The 14,227-nt window shown below is 46.9% G+C and overlaps 2 protein-coding genes across 7 annotated transcripts in view; one reads left to right on the forward strand and one right to left on the reverse strand.

Moving 5' to 3' along the window:
* Positions 1–1,846: 1,846 nt before the first annotated feature.
* On the reverse strand, positions 1,847–11,135 carry MTERF2 (mitochondrial transcription termination factor 2). Of its 3 annotated transcripts, XM_040593921.1 has the most exons (4): positions 10,775–11,135; positions 10,622–10,690; positions 7,428–7,553; positions 1,847–3,474 (listed from the first exon to the last, which is right to left on the reverse strand). In XM_040593921.1, the coding sequence occupies exon 4, from the start codon at positions 3,441–3,443 to the stop codon at positions 2,250–2,252; it is 1,194 nt and encodes a 397-aa protein (XP_040449855.1). In that variant the 5' UTR covers positions 3,444–3,474; positions 7,428–7,553; positions 10,622–10,690; positions 10,775–11,135; the 3' UTR covers positions 1,847–2,249. The 3 variants fall into 3 exon arrangements, with proteins under 3 accessions (XP_040449855.1, XP_040449856.1, XP_040449854.1); XM_040593922.1 differs by lacking the exons at positions 7,428–7,553; positions 10,622–10,690; positions 10,775–11,135 and adding an exon at positions 7,367–7,420; XM_040593920.1 differs by lacking the exons at positions 7,428–7,553; positions 10,622–10,690; positions 10,775–11,135 and adding an exon at positions 5,248–6,335.
* A 422-nt stretch (positions 11,136–11,557) lies between these two features.
* The window catches only part of CRY1 (cryptochrome circadian regulator 1), a 39,167-nt gene continuing 36,497 nt past the window's right edge, over positions 11,558–14,227 (forward strand). For 2 of the 4 annotated variants that reach the window (XM_040593918.1, XM_040593919.1), the window contains exon 1: positions 11,558–12,076. In XM_040593918.1, the coding sequence (XP_040449852.1) occupies positions 11,919–12,076 (158 nt within the window). In that variant the 5' untranslated portion in view covers positions 11,558–11,918. The remainder of the gene's footprint in view (positions 12,077–14,227) is intronic. The other 2 variants (XM_040593917.1, XM_040593916.1) reach the window with 2 other exon arrangements.

A 14,227-nucleotide genomic window follows, 5' to 3' on the forward strand; every position in this document is an offset into this window, starting at 1 on the left:
TCACATTCACTGTGAATAAGCAAGAGACAAGGAAGCAGATTTCAGTAATACAATGTTTTGGTAATTGGGAGCTTCCCTGGGGTTTTATTATAAATGAATCCTGTGAAGAAGAGAGAAACAGGTCCCAGACGAAGACTTAACGAATGAAGGATTGAATGAATTTCAGTCTGCTGGTAGAGAAAAGGAGTCTTTCTGCTTATGCTTTTGTTGTTGGAAGGGGAGGAGAAGAAATTGAAACACTCAGAATGGAAAATAAATTTGTGATAGCTCGGGCTGTGACCCAATTAAGGAAATGTCTCACTTTCCTGTTCTGACCATTCCTACTGGAAATACTGTAAGTGATGGGAATAAGCTGTTTCAGGAACTTTTAAAAACAGATACCTGTAGAAATGCTGAAACTAAATTTTCAGCAAAAACACTGTTCCATGTCTCGTTTTCCTTTTCATCCTCAACCACTGATCAGTTCTGTGGTTCAGCATTAGAGATTGTATTATGAATAGCTTCGGAGAGCTGAAATGCCCCCTTGTGTCTGAGGGGAAGGATGCTTTTGGATCAGCTCAGCGCTGAGAAGAGCAGTCACAGTGACAAAGACAAGTTTCTGTTAATTTTTAATATGGCTATCTTCCCAGTTCCCTCTTAAAAAATAATAATGTGTTTTGAAGAGTCAGCAAAGACATGGCTTAGTAACACAGCCTGACTCTTGCCAGCCTGATGATACGTGTGCCTTGAATTCTTGCTACAGTCACACGTGCTCCTACGAGAGCAGTGTTTGCCCCCACAAGCTGCTGTCACGTCCGCACTCGCCTGTGTGGCAGTGAGTTTAAGGCCTTCAGCTGCTGGAATCTTGGCACTGCTCTAACCAGATGTTTCCAGCCCTTTCCAAGCTTGCAGTGGGTAATGTGGCAGGCTATATAAAATCATCATCTTGCAGCCCACCCTCCAAACAAGTAATTCAATACCAGCTTTCCTCAGCAGTTTAAAACTTCTCTTGAAGAAAAGGAACGCTGGACTTGCTGCCAAAATGTCTGTTAAAAATGACCTTGAAGAATGGCCTGGAGTGAGGAGGGTATGTAACTTTTTTTCCTGCTGTCAAGAGGGAATATGTATGGAATAGTTGCTTAGGAAGGTCTTTCTGAGAATTAGAATCACTGACGATCCTCATTCTATTGAGATGATCATCAATGATGCTACTATTTTATATTATCATTCACAGCCCCTAAATGAAAATAAATAAAATCCCCTGAGAACTTAAACGCTGTTAGATAGTTACTATTTTGAAAGCCAGCACTTGTCAACAATTACTGTATGATGTTATCTGAGAAGCAGTGTCACCCATATATTTAGAAACTGTGGCAGCTGTTTATGAAGCTGGTTGTCATTTTTAATCACCAGTGGTTTACAGACTAGAGTTTTGTTACACCTAATCTAAAAGTGTGACTTTTTCCTTTCTCCTACAATCATTTGTGACTCACTTGAGTCTCTTCCTAACCTTTTCTCTCCCTGAGCCTTTCTAGAAATTAAGAACTAGACAGTAGCAATAAATGTATTTCCTCCTGCCCCAAACCTTTTACAAAAAGATTAAGTTTTACAGTCTCAGAAATGTAAAGGAGGTTGTCTTTTAGTTTCCTTGCATTATGGTTTGTACATAAACATACTAGGGCCACACTGTAGCAGTCACTAAAAAAATACTATGTCCTGCCCCTATTCTCAGACTGTGCTTTAGCTAAGCGTTCCTATCCAAAACGCCAAGTGTGCTGCAGGTCAGGATCTGGGAGCTGGAGCTACTTCCTGCAGCGATAAGGAATGGAACTCCAGAAGACTCCCCAAAAGTCAGTGAACCAGTGAGTTGATGAACAAACCTTTTATTTTTTCTTTCTCAGATAAAGATTGTGCTAATCACTACCAGAGGCTGGAGACTGTGAAGTGACAGCTGAAAATCCAAAGCAGTTAATTCCCTGTTAGGTAACAAAATGTAACAGAACCAAAAAACCCCATGTGAGGTACTCCCTGGGGGGAAAAAAGCAACCTTTATCATAACCAGTTCTACAATATTATTTGAAAGTATTACAAAGTTACAATTGTATAATGAAGTTATGCCAAACACCCACTCCAAGGCAAAGTACAGTATAAGACTACAATCTGGTTAAGATTACTTTTGTTTCGGCTCTTCTCAAAGAACCACCATCTCTTTTCTCTTTGATAGTATTTTTTTTTTTTTTTTTTTTTTTGCTGAAAGTACGGTATTCAAATTAATCTTCGGTGTGTATAGGAGCAACAGGATTGAAAATTGGTCTCTCCTTCTTTGATTGTATCTTACCATAATTGACCTCAAAATCTTTCTTAGTACCATTCAAGCTTTCTAGAGTTCCATTCTTTATATCATATCCTAATGCGGAGAGTTTTTTAATTCGGTACTGAACAATTTGTGTTGTCAACTCCAGCACCATTGGTGTGTCTCTGATCTGCGCAATAGAAATTCCTTCCTTCAGTAGTCCTTCAAGTCTTTCTTCCAGAACTGGAACAGAATAGTAGAGGAGGGCTGGGCACTTGAGCACTAGCTGTTTTAATTCTTGGTCACTGCAATTAAAGACCTTTTTGGAAAAGAGCATGCTCTTCTGCATAGCAGTAGAAGTAAGTTGAAAAATGAAACCTTTAAGTTTGGACAGCAGCTGTAGAACTTCATGGTCAGTGAAATCATTCTTCTGGAGAAATTCCAAGTTCTCCTGGATTGCGGTGGAGCTACTTAATAAAATAAACGGATTTTGGCTCAATAGCTTCAGTATCCAGATCTTCATGTTTGCATCAGAACCTCCTAAACTTAAGTAACTTCTTTGTAACATCTCTATCACGTTTTTGTTTTTCTCAACAGGATTATAGAAAATATTGGGTGCGCTTGTCAAGAACCTGGTGATTATATTATTCTTAAGGCCCAGCTCTTGAAAAAAGAGTATATTTGCCTTCTGGTTGTCATGATATTCAGTAGTAAAGAAAGACTCTGGAAATTGCTCTATTAATTTAATCAACTGTTTTTCATTCTGGCATACTAATTGCCATAGAATTCTCTGAGAGTTTACCTCTGCAGGGGTATGGAGAATTGCCTCTGGGCAGCGTTCTAAAATGTTAGCTATGGCAGTTTCATCCGCTCCCATTTCTTGTAAGATACCAGCAATTTCTTTAACATAGGCCATATCCTGGAGAAGGACCCATTCCTTTAGTTTGCGTATTTTATTAATGTCAACTGACAATCTGTAGAGACTCTCAATGGTATTTTTGTTTTCTTCTCTTGATTTTCTATCAGTTGTGTAAGTGGAATGTATTAGGAAGCTTCTGTTTGCTACTTCAGTCCATACCGATAAAAAATTCAGTCCCGAGTTACAGTATTGAGATCTTGCCAACAGAACAGTACATGTACCTTTTGCACCATGAGCAATTCCTCTCAACATTGTGGAGTTCAGCCTTATGGAGAGAGAACAGCTATAAGAAAACACATTTAAGGCAGAAATTAATGCTCAGACATGTTGATATTTAGATGAGCTAGCATAAGAAATTACTCTCAAAAATAGTTTTTGTTACTAGCACAAAATTCAGCCTTTATGTGAAAACCGGGGGGGGAAAAATACTTTTGAAAAGTCAGTGTTCTGACAGGTGCCTCACTGGAACAGTGATGTGCAGATGCAACAGAGCTGATGTGGGGGCAGTGCTCTGTCCATATAAATGCCTGCAGTCATACAAGAACCAAACTGTCAGCCATTTCCTACAACTAACATTGTTATTACATTACAGCTCACTCACACTATACCAGAAAAATGTTTCATGCAATTTAATAAGACCATAACTCTATTAAATGAATAATGAAATCTAAAAAGCAGCTTAAATATCTTCCTTAACCCTTCTGAATGTGTCTGCTTAACTTCTTGAGCATTGTTTGGAGCGTGACTTGTTCCTTCATGTGTCAGAGACTCCCCCAGCGCTCCTTCAGCAGCAGTTTGTAGCCTAACTGCACTTTGAAATCATTCTTGCTGTAATTCACTGGGGGAAAAAAATCATTGAAACCTTCATGTGGTTTTCAGTAGCTGAGTCTGTTAAGTGGGTTCTGAATAAGCACACTGGTACTTTGGGGGAGGAAGCAAGTACACTGTAACATCTTCAGGCCTTCACCTGTCTCTTCCTCTACTTTGCTACAGCTGCCCTTTGCACTAACGCCTTATTTCTGCCTCTAGGTCTCTTCTGTCATTGCCAGCCACCCCGGTAGGCAGGGAGTCCTTGTGGAATAGGTGGATGGCTGTGCACACAGCAACCGTAGGGTAGTTGTGGGTAACGCCACACCCCACCTTTGCTCAAACCAACTGCCAGGTATCGCCAATAGCACATGCACTGCCACCTGCTCTACAGTGGCTAAAGGAGCCACAGCAGTCAAAGATATCATCAAGTGTATCTCTGACTTCCTAGGTGATGTTTTCATAACAACCTTTCAGAAGCATGGAGTATAAAAGGGAGAACTGCTCGTCTATGAAATACTTGCACAAATTGTTGCTGCTGGTAACATGCTTAGAACTGCTCAAATTGAAAATGAGAAAAAATACCATTTGTACATTTGACAGTTTCATTTATATAGTTGATTTCACCTCTCATAAAGTACATACATGAGCATTAAGTTATTTGGGGGGGGGGGCGAGATTTTTTTAGAAGAGAAAACACCATTATGATTATGCAGTCTAATCTACGTGACAAACCAAGAAGCCTATTGCAGGAACAGCTATGTCAGACTCCTACAATCTTCTGTAAAGCCAAACTTTTAAGAAAATACGTGGTTTCTTTAGAGAACTTGAGTGATAATGCCTCTATCTAGTTGCCAGGTAAACTTAAATATTTTCCAGGGGCAAAATATTTTATCTCAGGAAAATGTACCTTTGACTTTAAGTTGATGTTTTTCAGCTTCTGAAACCTGGACTCTTAGGTTGCTACATCATAAACTAACAGAATAAGACAGAATAATAATTTCCTCTGTGCAAGCTTATGTTATTAACAGGAGCTGTTTATCAGCAACTTGTTTTTTAGTATATTCTCAAATCTCTCAGGCAAAATCTGATTGCCTAATGAAGCTGCTTGTATCATAAACCCAAGGCTAATGATTTATCTTCATAAACTTTGTGACTCCAGAAGCGCTGTCCAGCAAGCTGTACCACAGACACGCAATTTTTCCCAATAGCCCTGAAAGCACTGTAAGCATCCTTTTCCTGTGCTGACCTTTCCATGCCCTGTGAAAGTGGCTGTTTCACGGGGACTGCAAACTAAAGCCTCTCCTCCACAGGGAGTGTGACACAACCGCCTGTGTTTGAGTACTCTTGAGTAGCTCTATTGAATTTAGTGGCTCCGGTCTGAGCAAGTAAATCTCTGAAGGATCAGGGCTTTCTTCATTAATGCTTCAGCTCAGCTGGAAACTGCCAGCAAAATGAAAGTATTGTTAAAATTGTTTGGGATGTCAGATGATACTTCCAAAGTACAAACTGGAAAAATAACTAACCATGACTCTTACTTCAATGTGTAATCCTGCTGTTAAAATTGCCTTATGAGTAATGCAGTCACTTAAATATAGTCACTTTATCTATTATAGTTTTTAAAAAATTCTGATATAGTAAATTGTGCTCTTTCAAGAACTGACATGGAAGTAATTATGTTCATTTTAAATAAGCTTTATGTTGTCTGAAAAATGTTTGACATCATAGACAACTTTTTTCCCTATTGTTAGCGAGGATTATGCAGAAACAGAATACTATAAAAGGAAGGAAAGCTTTATCTGCTAAACTGCATTTGACTGGGGTACTCAGGAGCCCTTGTAAAGCACTAAGTAAAATATAACATGCACAGTAAGATGAATGGATTTTAATGTCATGGTGTTCTGTAGAAACTGAGAAGATGATTAATCAAAAGTTATGATTTGGTGTATTTCAGAGTACATAGATGACAGTATCACATTTCCAGGGTATGTAACCTATTCCAGGAGTTCAGAGTTCTCTTAAAGCTCATGCTGGACTACTGTTCTAATATGCAGGCCCCCACTGTAACTTTTTACATACTTATATTGCTGTGGGGATTATAAATCAAGATATTAAGAAAAAAAACCAGCCAGCTTAAGACATTTGCCCTCACTGCCAGCAGCACCTTATCACCAAGTGTCATAACAGCAATAAGGAACTGAACTACTGTCTACCTGGACATTATCTGCAACGCTGCTTGCTAGCACACTTGCAGTGACCTACATGTAAGAGCAAAGGGATGTTCTAAGTTTCATTATTTAATGAGACTCCTATGGATATCTTCTATAGGAAATGGATGCCAGGCCTTAGTAGGCTGTAGAGAATTAAACTACTAAATGCCTAAATTGAACTTTGAATTAACCAGGAAGAGTCGTTATTTCCCTAGAAAAGAGCAGGTAGATAGGATTTGAATAGCCTGTGAAGAAATCTGGAGCAGTAATAGGTAGCAGTTTTGTAGATTAATGCCTAGTAGAGTAAGCATTCACACTTCTGCACTTAGATACAAATAAATGAATCCTTGCTTTGCATCAGCAGTGAAAATGACATAAAGGATTAAAAAAATATATCCCTTTTTTTCTATTATGCTAGATGAACGTAAAGCTTTCTAGAAAAAAAACTACAGAGGATCCTGGGATGATCCAGGTTGGAAAGGACCTCAAGAGCTCAAGGTGGGGTCTGCTGTAAGACCACGCTGCTTCGTTCCTTCAGCTCTTGAAAATCCCCACGGATGGAGCCTGCCCAGCCCCTCCTGGGCTGCCTGTTCTCCGGCTCGACCGTTCCTCCTGGGGAAAAGGCTTCTTGGATCTGCGGGATCACACACTATTTAAACCAGAGCTCGGAAACGGAGCGCTCCCAATGGCGGCAGCCCAGCCCCCGGGACCACCCCTGCCCGCACGGTCCCCGCCCGCCCTTCGGGCTGCGCTGGAGCGCGGAGGGCCCGGGGAGGCGGCCCGCGAGGCCTGGCAGAGCCCTCCCCGCCCGGCCCCGAGCCGGGCTGCCGCTGCCAGGGCCGCCGCTGCCAGGGCCGCCCGGCGGGGGCGCCGCCACGGCCTAGCACTGGGGCCCGCGGCCGCGCGTCCTCCATGGCCCCGCCGCGCCATTTACAGCACACGCAGCTTCTCCAGCGTCCCGCCCCGTCCGCCTGCAGCCGGCATCGCTGCCGCACGGCCGCACCTGTCTTCACGGCGGCGGCGGGCCGGGCCGAGCCGAGCCGAGCCGAGCCCTGCCTCACCGGCCGGTGCCCGCCGCTCCACGCCCCCTGCCCCGCAGCTGCCGTGAGGCGCCGGCTGCCAGCGAGATGGGACGGGACCTGCCCGGCCGCCCCTGACCTGGCTCCACGTCGCGCCGGGCCGCACCACCGGTACGGGCCGCGGGGGAGGGGGGACGTACCATGTGCCGCCCGCGGGCGGGGCCGGAGGGCGCTGTGGCGGGGCTCCCGGCGCGCGCTGCGCTGTACCGGGGCAGTAACGGGGCTTGCACGGGCGCTTCGTGGTGCGACGTCACCTCAGGTTCTTCCTTTTGTCAAAATAGACGTTGTTGTGATTAGAAACAGTTAAAGGTGTTGGGTTCAAACGGCTTGCAAGAGAGAATTAGCTTAGTTAAAAAAAAATAATGGAAAATCATTAATTGTGAAGTATTACAGTAGCAAAGAAACATACATTTTAAAATTAGGCTACTTGAGCGCCTGTGTTCTGAGAGAAAGCAAGTGATCCTATTGATTCGGTAACAGAAATGATCATTCCTTGTATTTACCCAGGACTAAAGTTGCAACGCTGGGGCTACTGAGGCCTTGTGCCCCGTGCAGCACGCTGGCCACTGCACTCAGCAGCCACTGCATGCACCAGCCACTGCACACGCCGGTCACTGCACTCAGCAGCCACTGCATGCACCAGCCACTGCACATGCCGGTTCACTGCACTCAGCAGCCACTGCATGCACCAGCCGCTGCACACGCTGGTCACTGCACTCAGCAGCCACTGCATGCACCAGCCACTGCACACACTGGTCACTGCACTCAGCAGCCACTGCATGCACCAGCCACTGCACGCGCCGGTCACTGCATGCACCAGCCACTGCACACGCCGGTCACTGCACTCAGCAGCCACTGCACGCGCCACCCACTGCACACGCCGGTCACTGCATGCACCGGCCACTGCACACGCCGGTCACTGCATGCACCGGCCACTGCACACGCTGGTCTCTGTACTTGCTGGTCACTGTACTTACCGGTCACTGCACACGCCAGTCACTGTACGTAACAGTCACTGTACTTGCTAGTCACTGTACTTCCCATCACTGCACACCCCGGTCGCTGTACTCGCCGGTCACTGTACACACTGCCTGGGAACCAAAGCCCTACCACTCCCAATACCAAGCATGTTAACCTCTGCAAAGATGCTTCTGCTCTTTTTGCAAGCGGTATCCTAAAAAATCTCTCCAGGATCAAATTTAGATGAGAGGCATGCTGATGTGATGACGGGAGGCTTGTCTTACATCTGTATAATTTCTTCCATATCACTGCATTTACCACAAAGTAAAAGAATAAAATTCACATGTGTAGTCATTGGATTTATAGTCTTTTGCCAGTGGTGTTTCAGAAGTTAAATGAGCTGTGATGGTGAGAATCATCTTCCTCTATCGTAGTTTTTTCAGCTCTATCTACTTTATTTCTCCTCTAAACTTAAGAGTAACAAATCAGCAGAGAAACATAAATGATACCCAGACTGGAAAGATTTTTTCTAGGCATGTTAGGATTTTTTTTCAACTAACCCTGGGTCTGCAGAACCACATCCTTCAGACAGTAAAAATCAGTACTGTTCTCTCTGGGAACACTTCTTTTGTCAGCTACATCTTCAATAGTCTCTATTAGATCTATGAAAAAGATCTAATGCAGAAGAGAACTGCTATAGAAAGAAACCATGCTCTATGAACCCAGTTCAGCCTTGGTCTCCTACATAACTGCTGCTTCAAGAACAGTTAACAATTTTTGTTAATATAAATGACATACAACCACATTAGAAACATGTATCTAAAAATGCTTCTAATTTGTAATACACAATGTATCGTATACTTGCTGCTTTATGTTTTTGTCATTTCACACCTTCATGTTTCTTTTTTCCCTTCTAACTCCTCCCCACTCTCTTGATTTTTGCGATCACTGTCTGGGCTAAATTAGCAATAATGTTCTTTAAAAGAATTATCCACAAGAGAACACAGTAGTGAGGTTTACTTGTACGAGTTCCTTGATTAACTGTGATTCTATTTTCTTTTTCTACTAGCTTGGAGACACTCTTCCCTTGAGATACCGTATTTTAATTAATATATTCTTCACCTTCCTTCCACTTTTAAATCAAGAACAAACAGTCTAGCACAGAAGGTATAGCTAGGGCCAGTGGTGTTTTGACATAATGATATGCTAATCATATACTACAGTTGTTATTTAGTCTGTAGCAACAAAGGGCTTATAGACTGATGGTTTCCATGGTTGCAATTTGGTTATGAAACCGTAAGGTCTAGCGAGGGAGGGCTGCCTCCACCTTAGTATTCCCAAGAAGGCAGATCAGTTGATGCTGGACTTTATTCAGGGCCATCTTCAGCATCACAGCCTTGTAAGGAGCTAGCAGGGAACGTATGGAGTATGAAAAAGCGATTTCAAAATTTGAAATAAAACCTGTATTGTGAGATGACTTTTCTTATTTTCAAGGAATCTATCTTCTTCCATGAGCTCAAAAATTACAGGAATTTGATGGAAAGTGGTCATTAACTACTGGGATTTCTTTTTCTATTTTATTTCTTTGCAGATTATTCACCAAATATTTTACATTTCTTAAGAATAAAACAAAAACATGCAAGGAAGAACGTGTTTTGTATTGAGAGAACAATGCTCAACGTTACAACAACGCAGGTGCCCCAGGTTTGAGTTACAGCAAGGGTAAAAGACAGGATGCTGTTATGTTCTTCTTCCACCAGAATGATGAAGTGTGGAATATGGTGTTCTACATATGACAAAGTAATAATTGAAAATCTCATAATAATTTATGCTATTGTTAAAATCAGTGCTTAGGAACAGTTTGGCCTCCACACTTTTTAGAAATAAATTTTGTATAAAACCAAATAGGAAGGGATTCCAATCATGGCTGGGGCCTTTGCTGCTAGCATGCCTTAATCATTAATGACATTAAGTCATTCCAAGTGAGTAAAGTATGAAGGGAGACACATGATGCATGTCTCTTTTTGTTGATTTTGGTTTTACTTTCTGTGTATCTCAGCAGAAAAAAAGACTTTAGTGGAAGGAGCAACTACAATTATTAAAGTACCATCCTGCTTTGGAATACTGGAAGTCAGGAGAGGTCAGTATGGCTGATGCGAGTCCTCTGCCTTTTACTTAAGAGCTGTTACTTCTAATGAGACCCCTCTTGCTGTGGCTACCCATTCTGTATGAACACCCTGGAATCTGAAGATTTGAGTCAAATCTACAGGTGGCGGTTGATTTTCAGATCTGCATCTACAGCTGCCCTGTTAGGACTCAAAATTGCTCTACCCAGTGCCGTTGGTGTGACGCCTCGTTCCGCAGTTAGCCATACCTGGCGGCTACCACGGGCAGATGCAGGGCAACCGGCTGCGTCGGCAGCATGCAGACCTCGATTTGAGCTCTGTAATTAAAAGAGAAGACGTTAGATACACACCATTTACTCATAATGGCTTTACTAACAGTGCTGGAGACCATTGCAGCTTACTCTGCTGCGCAGAACTGGCTGGAAAGCGCGTTTGCTCCCCGTGCCACGGCACTGCCCAGCTCAGCGGGCCTGGCCCAGCTCTTGTGGCAGCAGCTCGGGGCCGCAGCGGGCAGCGACAGGCGCACGGCCCGTTCCGTAAGCAACGGCACGGCAGCGCGCACCGCGGCCCGGCCCGGGCGGAGGCCGCGCGCACCGGCCGGGCTCCCCGCGCACACGCTTACATAAGCGCCCCGCCTCGGCCCCGCGGGGGGGGTGCGGCGGGATCGGCCAGGCCCGGCCCGGCCCACGGGCGCCGCCGTCCCCGCCGCGGGTGGGTGAGGGGAGCCGGGTCGCCGCGCATGCGCAGCCCCCGCCGCGGGCGCGCGCAGGGCGCTCTGTAACCGCTCTCCCGCGGGCGCGCGCCTCCCAGCAGGGATCAGCACCTCCGCCGAGCCTCTTCGGAGCCCCGTGCTCATCCGGGTCCCGCCGCCCCGAGCTGGGGGCGGGGGTGGGCCCGGTCCCCGCCCCCGGCGCCCCTCCCCGCCGCGGCCCACCGCCTCGCACCGCCCCGGCGGGTGGGATTCCGGCCGGGATCGCGGCCCCCCTCGGCCACTGGCCGCCCCGCCGCGGGAGCGGGATCGGCCGGGCCCACCGCCCGCTCTCCCAGCGCCGCCACCCGCTCCGCCGGTAGTAAACACACTTCAGAAACGTGAGGGCCGGCGGTCACGTGGGGGTGGGGCCGGCCAATCGGCGGCGGGGGGCGGGGCGGGGCGGCCGGCGGAGCACCGGCGCCCGGCGCAGTCACAGGGCGAGCGGCGAGGCGGCGGCCGCCGGCGGGCACGAGGCGCGCGCGGCCGGCACCGACGGCCGGTTCCCGCGGGCAGACAGCGGAGGGGGCCCGTCGCGCCGAAGCGGCCGCCGGATCCCGCTCTTCCCCCGTCCGTCTCAGCTCTCCCCGGCGCGGGGGCTCCGCGGGGTGATGCGTCCCCGCCGGGCGGCCGCCCCCGCCGCCTCCACCGGGTCCTAGAGCCGCCCGAGGCGAGGCCCCCGCGGGCCGCTCGTCCCGTTGCTCGCCCGGGCGCCGAGCGGCGGCGCCGCGCCATGAGCGGCCCCGCGGGTGGCGGCGGTTCCCGCTGAGCGCCCGCGCCCCCGGCCCGGCGGCGGCATGGGGGTGAACGCCGTGCACTGGTTCCGCAAGGGGCTGCGGCTCCACGACAACCCGGCGCTGCGGGAGTGCATCCAGGGCGCCGACACGGTCCGCTGCGTCTACATCCTGGACCCCTGGTTCGCCGGCTCCTCCAACGTGGGCATCAACAGGTGGCGGTGAGTGCGGGGGCGGGGGCCCTAATCCCCGCGTTATGTATGCGGTCACGCTGCCCCCCGCCACCCCCCCCGCCGGCTTCCCTCGCCCTCCCCGCGGCCCCGGCGGCTGTGCTGTGTGCCCGGCCCTGCGGCGGCGGGGGAGCGAGGGAGGGAGCGGGGAAGCCCCCGGCGGAGTGCGGGGCGGCAGGCCCTGGTTTCTCGGAGGCGAGGGGGCTCTTGTTTCCCCTCCCCGGGCCGGCGGTTCAGTGCTGGGCCGCGGAGGGGGGGCTGCTGCGGGCTGCCCGCCCCGGGAGCGGCGCCCGGGGGCTGGCTTGGGCACCTCTGGGCAGCCAGAAACCCCGCGCAGGGTGGCCCCGTTCTGAAAAACTGGGAAGCTGCTTGATTCATTCAAAAGTAATTTCCGAGAGCAGCTTTCCTGCAGGGAAGAGTAGTAGCCTCCCTTTCCCGAAGGTGCGGATCTATTCCTGCACCTTCAAGCCAGGTGTAGTCCTACCTAGTGCAAAAATGAACTTGACTGTGCAGTCGTGACTTGGTCATCCGTGCTGAGTGTGTGCCAAAATAAGGCAGAGGTTCCCGTGCGGACTTGTTCTCTGAGATTAGTTAAAGCATCACTAGGGGTGTGGAAATTGTTACCCTTTTGGAAGGGCTGGTAGTGCAGTGGTGTTCTGGTGTCTGTCCATCCAGTGTCAGAGACTTGACATGCTGTGAGCTGAGCCTGCCCCGACCGCGGCGCTGGGAATTGCCTCATTACGGAACAAGCACAATGAAACTTGGCTCAGCTCCACGTCACAGAAGAATTACAAAGTTCAGATACTTTGGGTTTCAGCTCGGTTTACTTCTCTTCAAGGGCTATTTCTTTCACATTTAATAACTTCTATCCCAGGTCATTAAATACTTTACCAGAAAGGTAACTTACCTTTGGAGGCTGGTTTTTTTTTTTTTGGAACTATTCCTGGGGTTTGGAAGGCAGAAATGCTAAAAATGCTTTCTGTGAACTTGATGGTTATTCTTCCATTTTCACTGACAAATATAATGTTCATACTACTTAAGAATAATAGTTGTTAGATACTTCCCTTATCTCAGGGTCATTATGTAAATTTCTTTTATAGAGGCTTTTTAGGTTTTTTTTAGTTAGAAGGGGTCGAGGTTTTTTGGAATAACAAATCCTGGCTTACATAAAGGAAGCTCAGAGGTCTTAGTGTTACAGATGAAGCTGGAGCGACTGAAGTTTTAAAAGAATGTAGGCGACTGGTGCATGTCAAAGTGTTAAGGAAATCACATGTCTTAAGAGGACTTTTAGTTTCTAATGTGTTTTGCAATTGAAATGCCAAACTGTTCTTGGTTATATTCTTGGAGGTAGTGAATGACAGACTAATGTGAACTTTGATTTTAGTGAAAGGAAGTTCATGTCTTCAGTGCTGCTGCCCTGGTTCTTCAATGACTATCTGACACGTTTGATCTTGGTTACATTTGTGTGTGATAGACACGCACAGTGATTGCTAGTTGGTGTACTTTCAGAGTGTTCTAAAAGGACAAGTAGTCCCTGCCTGCATTTTGTGTTCAAAGAAAACAATCTTTTTTTAGTTGCTAGTTAGAGGGAGTGAGGTTTTGGTGATGTGGATTTATTTTTCTTCTAGTCCTTTGGCTTTGTGTGCTTCTGCACCTCCCCACCCCCAGTGAAGATCTCCCAAAAGAAGGGTAGATTACAACTCCCCTATCCAAAGCACTTTCAGACAATCTTCTGGGACTCAAATTAACTCAAGGCACATGCTGCATGTGGATTTGAGTAGGAAATCCCACTGCCTGCGTAGCCCGGTTTTGTGAGGTCTTCCTTTTTTTTCAAGCTTAGAAGTACAGTAACTTTATAGAATAACTGTCTGCTAGACCTGTATGTTTATTAATCTCAATATTATTTTTTTAAATGAACTGTTACTAGTTTGGAATGAATCCATTTTATGTTCCAATGGTTTTAATGAGCCATTTTTTAACCAGTAGTAACACCCATATTCACAGTATGCATATACAAGACTTAAGATGCAGTGTTTTGGTTTGCCAGTCTCGCTCAGCGCTTGTAATTAACAATCAAGAATTTTATCACTTTGAGCAAGATCCTTGCTTACATGCCTGTGGAGTAGGGTGTTGAATGAGTCA

This window comes from Falco naumanni, chromosome 5 (assembly GCF_017639655.2).
Source record: "Falco naumanni isolate bFalNau1 chromosome 5, bFalNau1.pat, whole genome shotgun sequence".
Lineage (NCBI taxonomy): Eukaryota > Metazoa > Chordata > Aves > Falconiformes > Falconidae > Falco > Falco naumanni.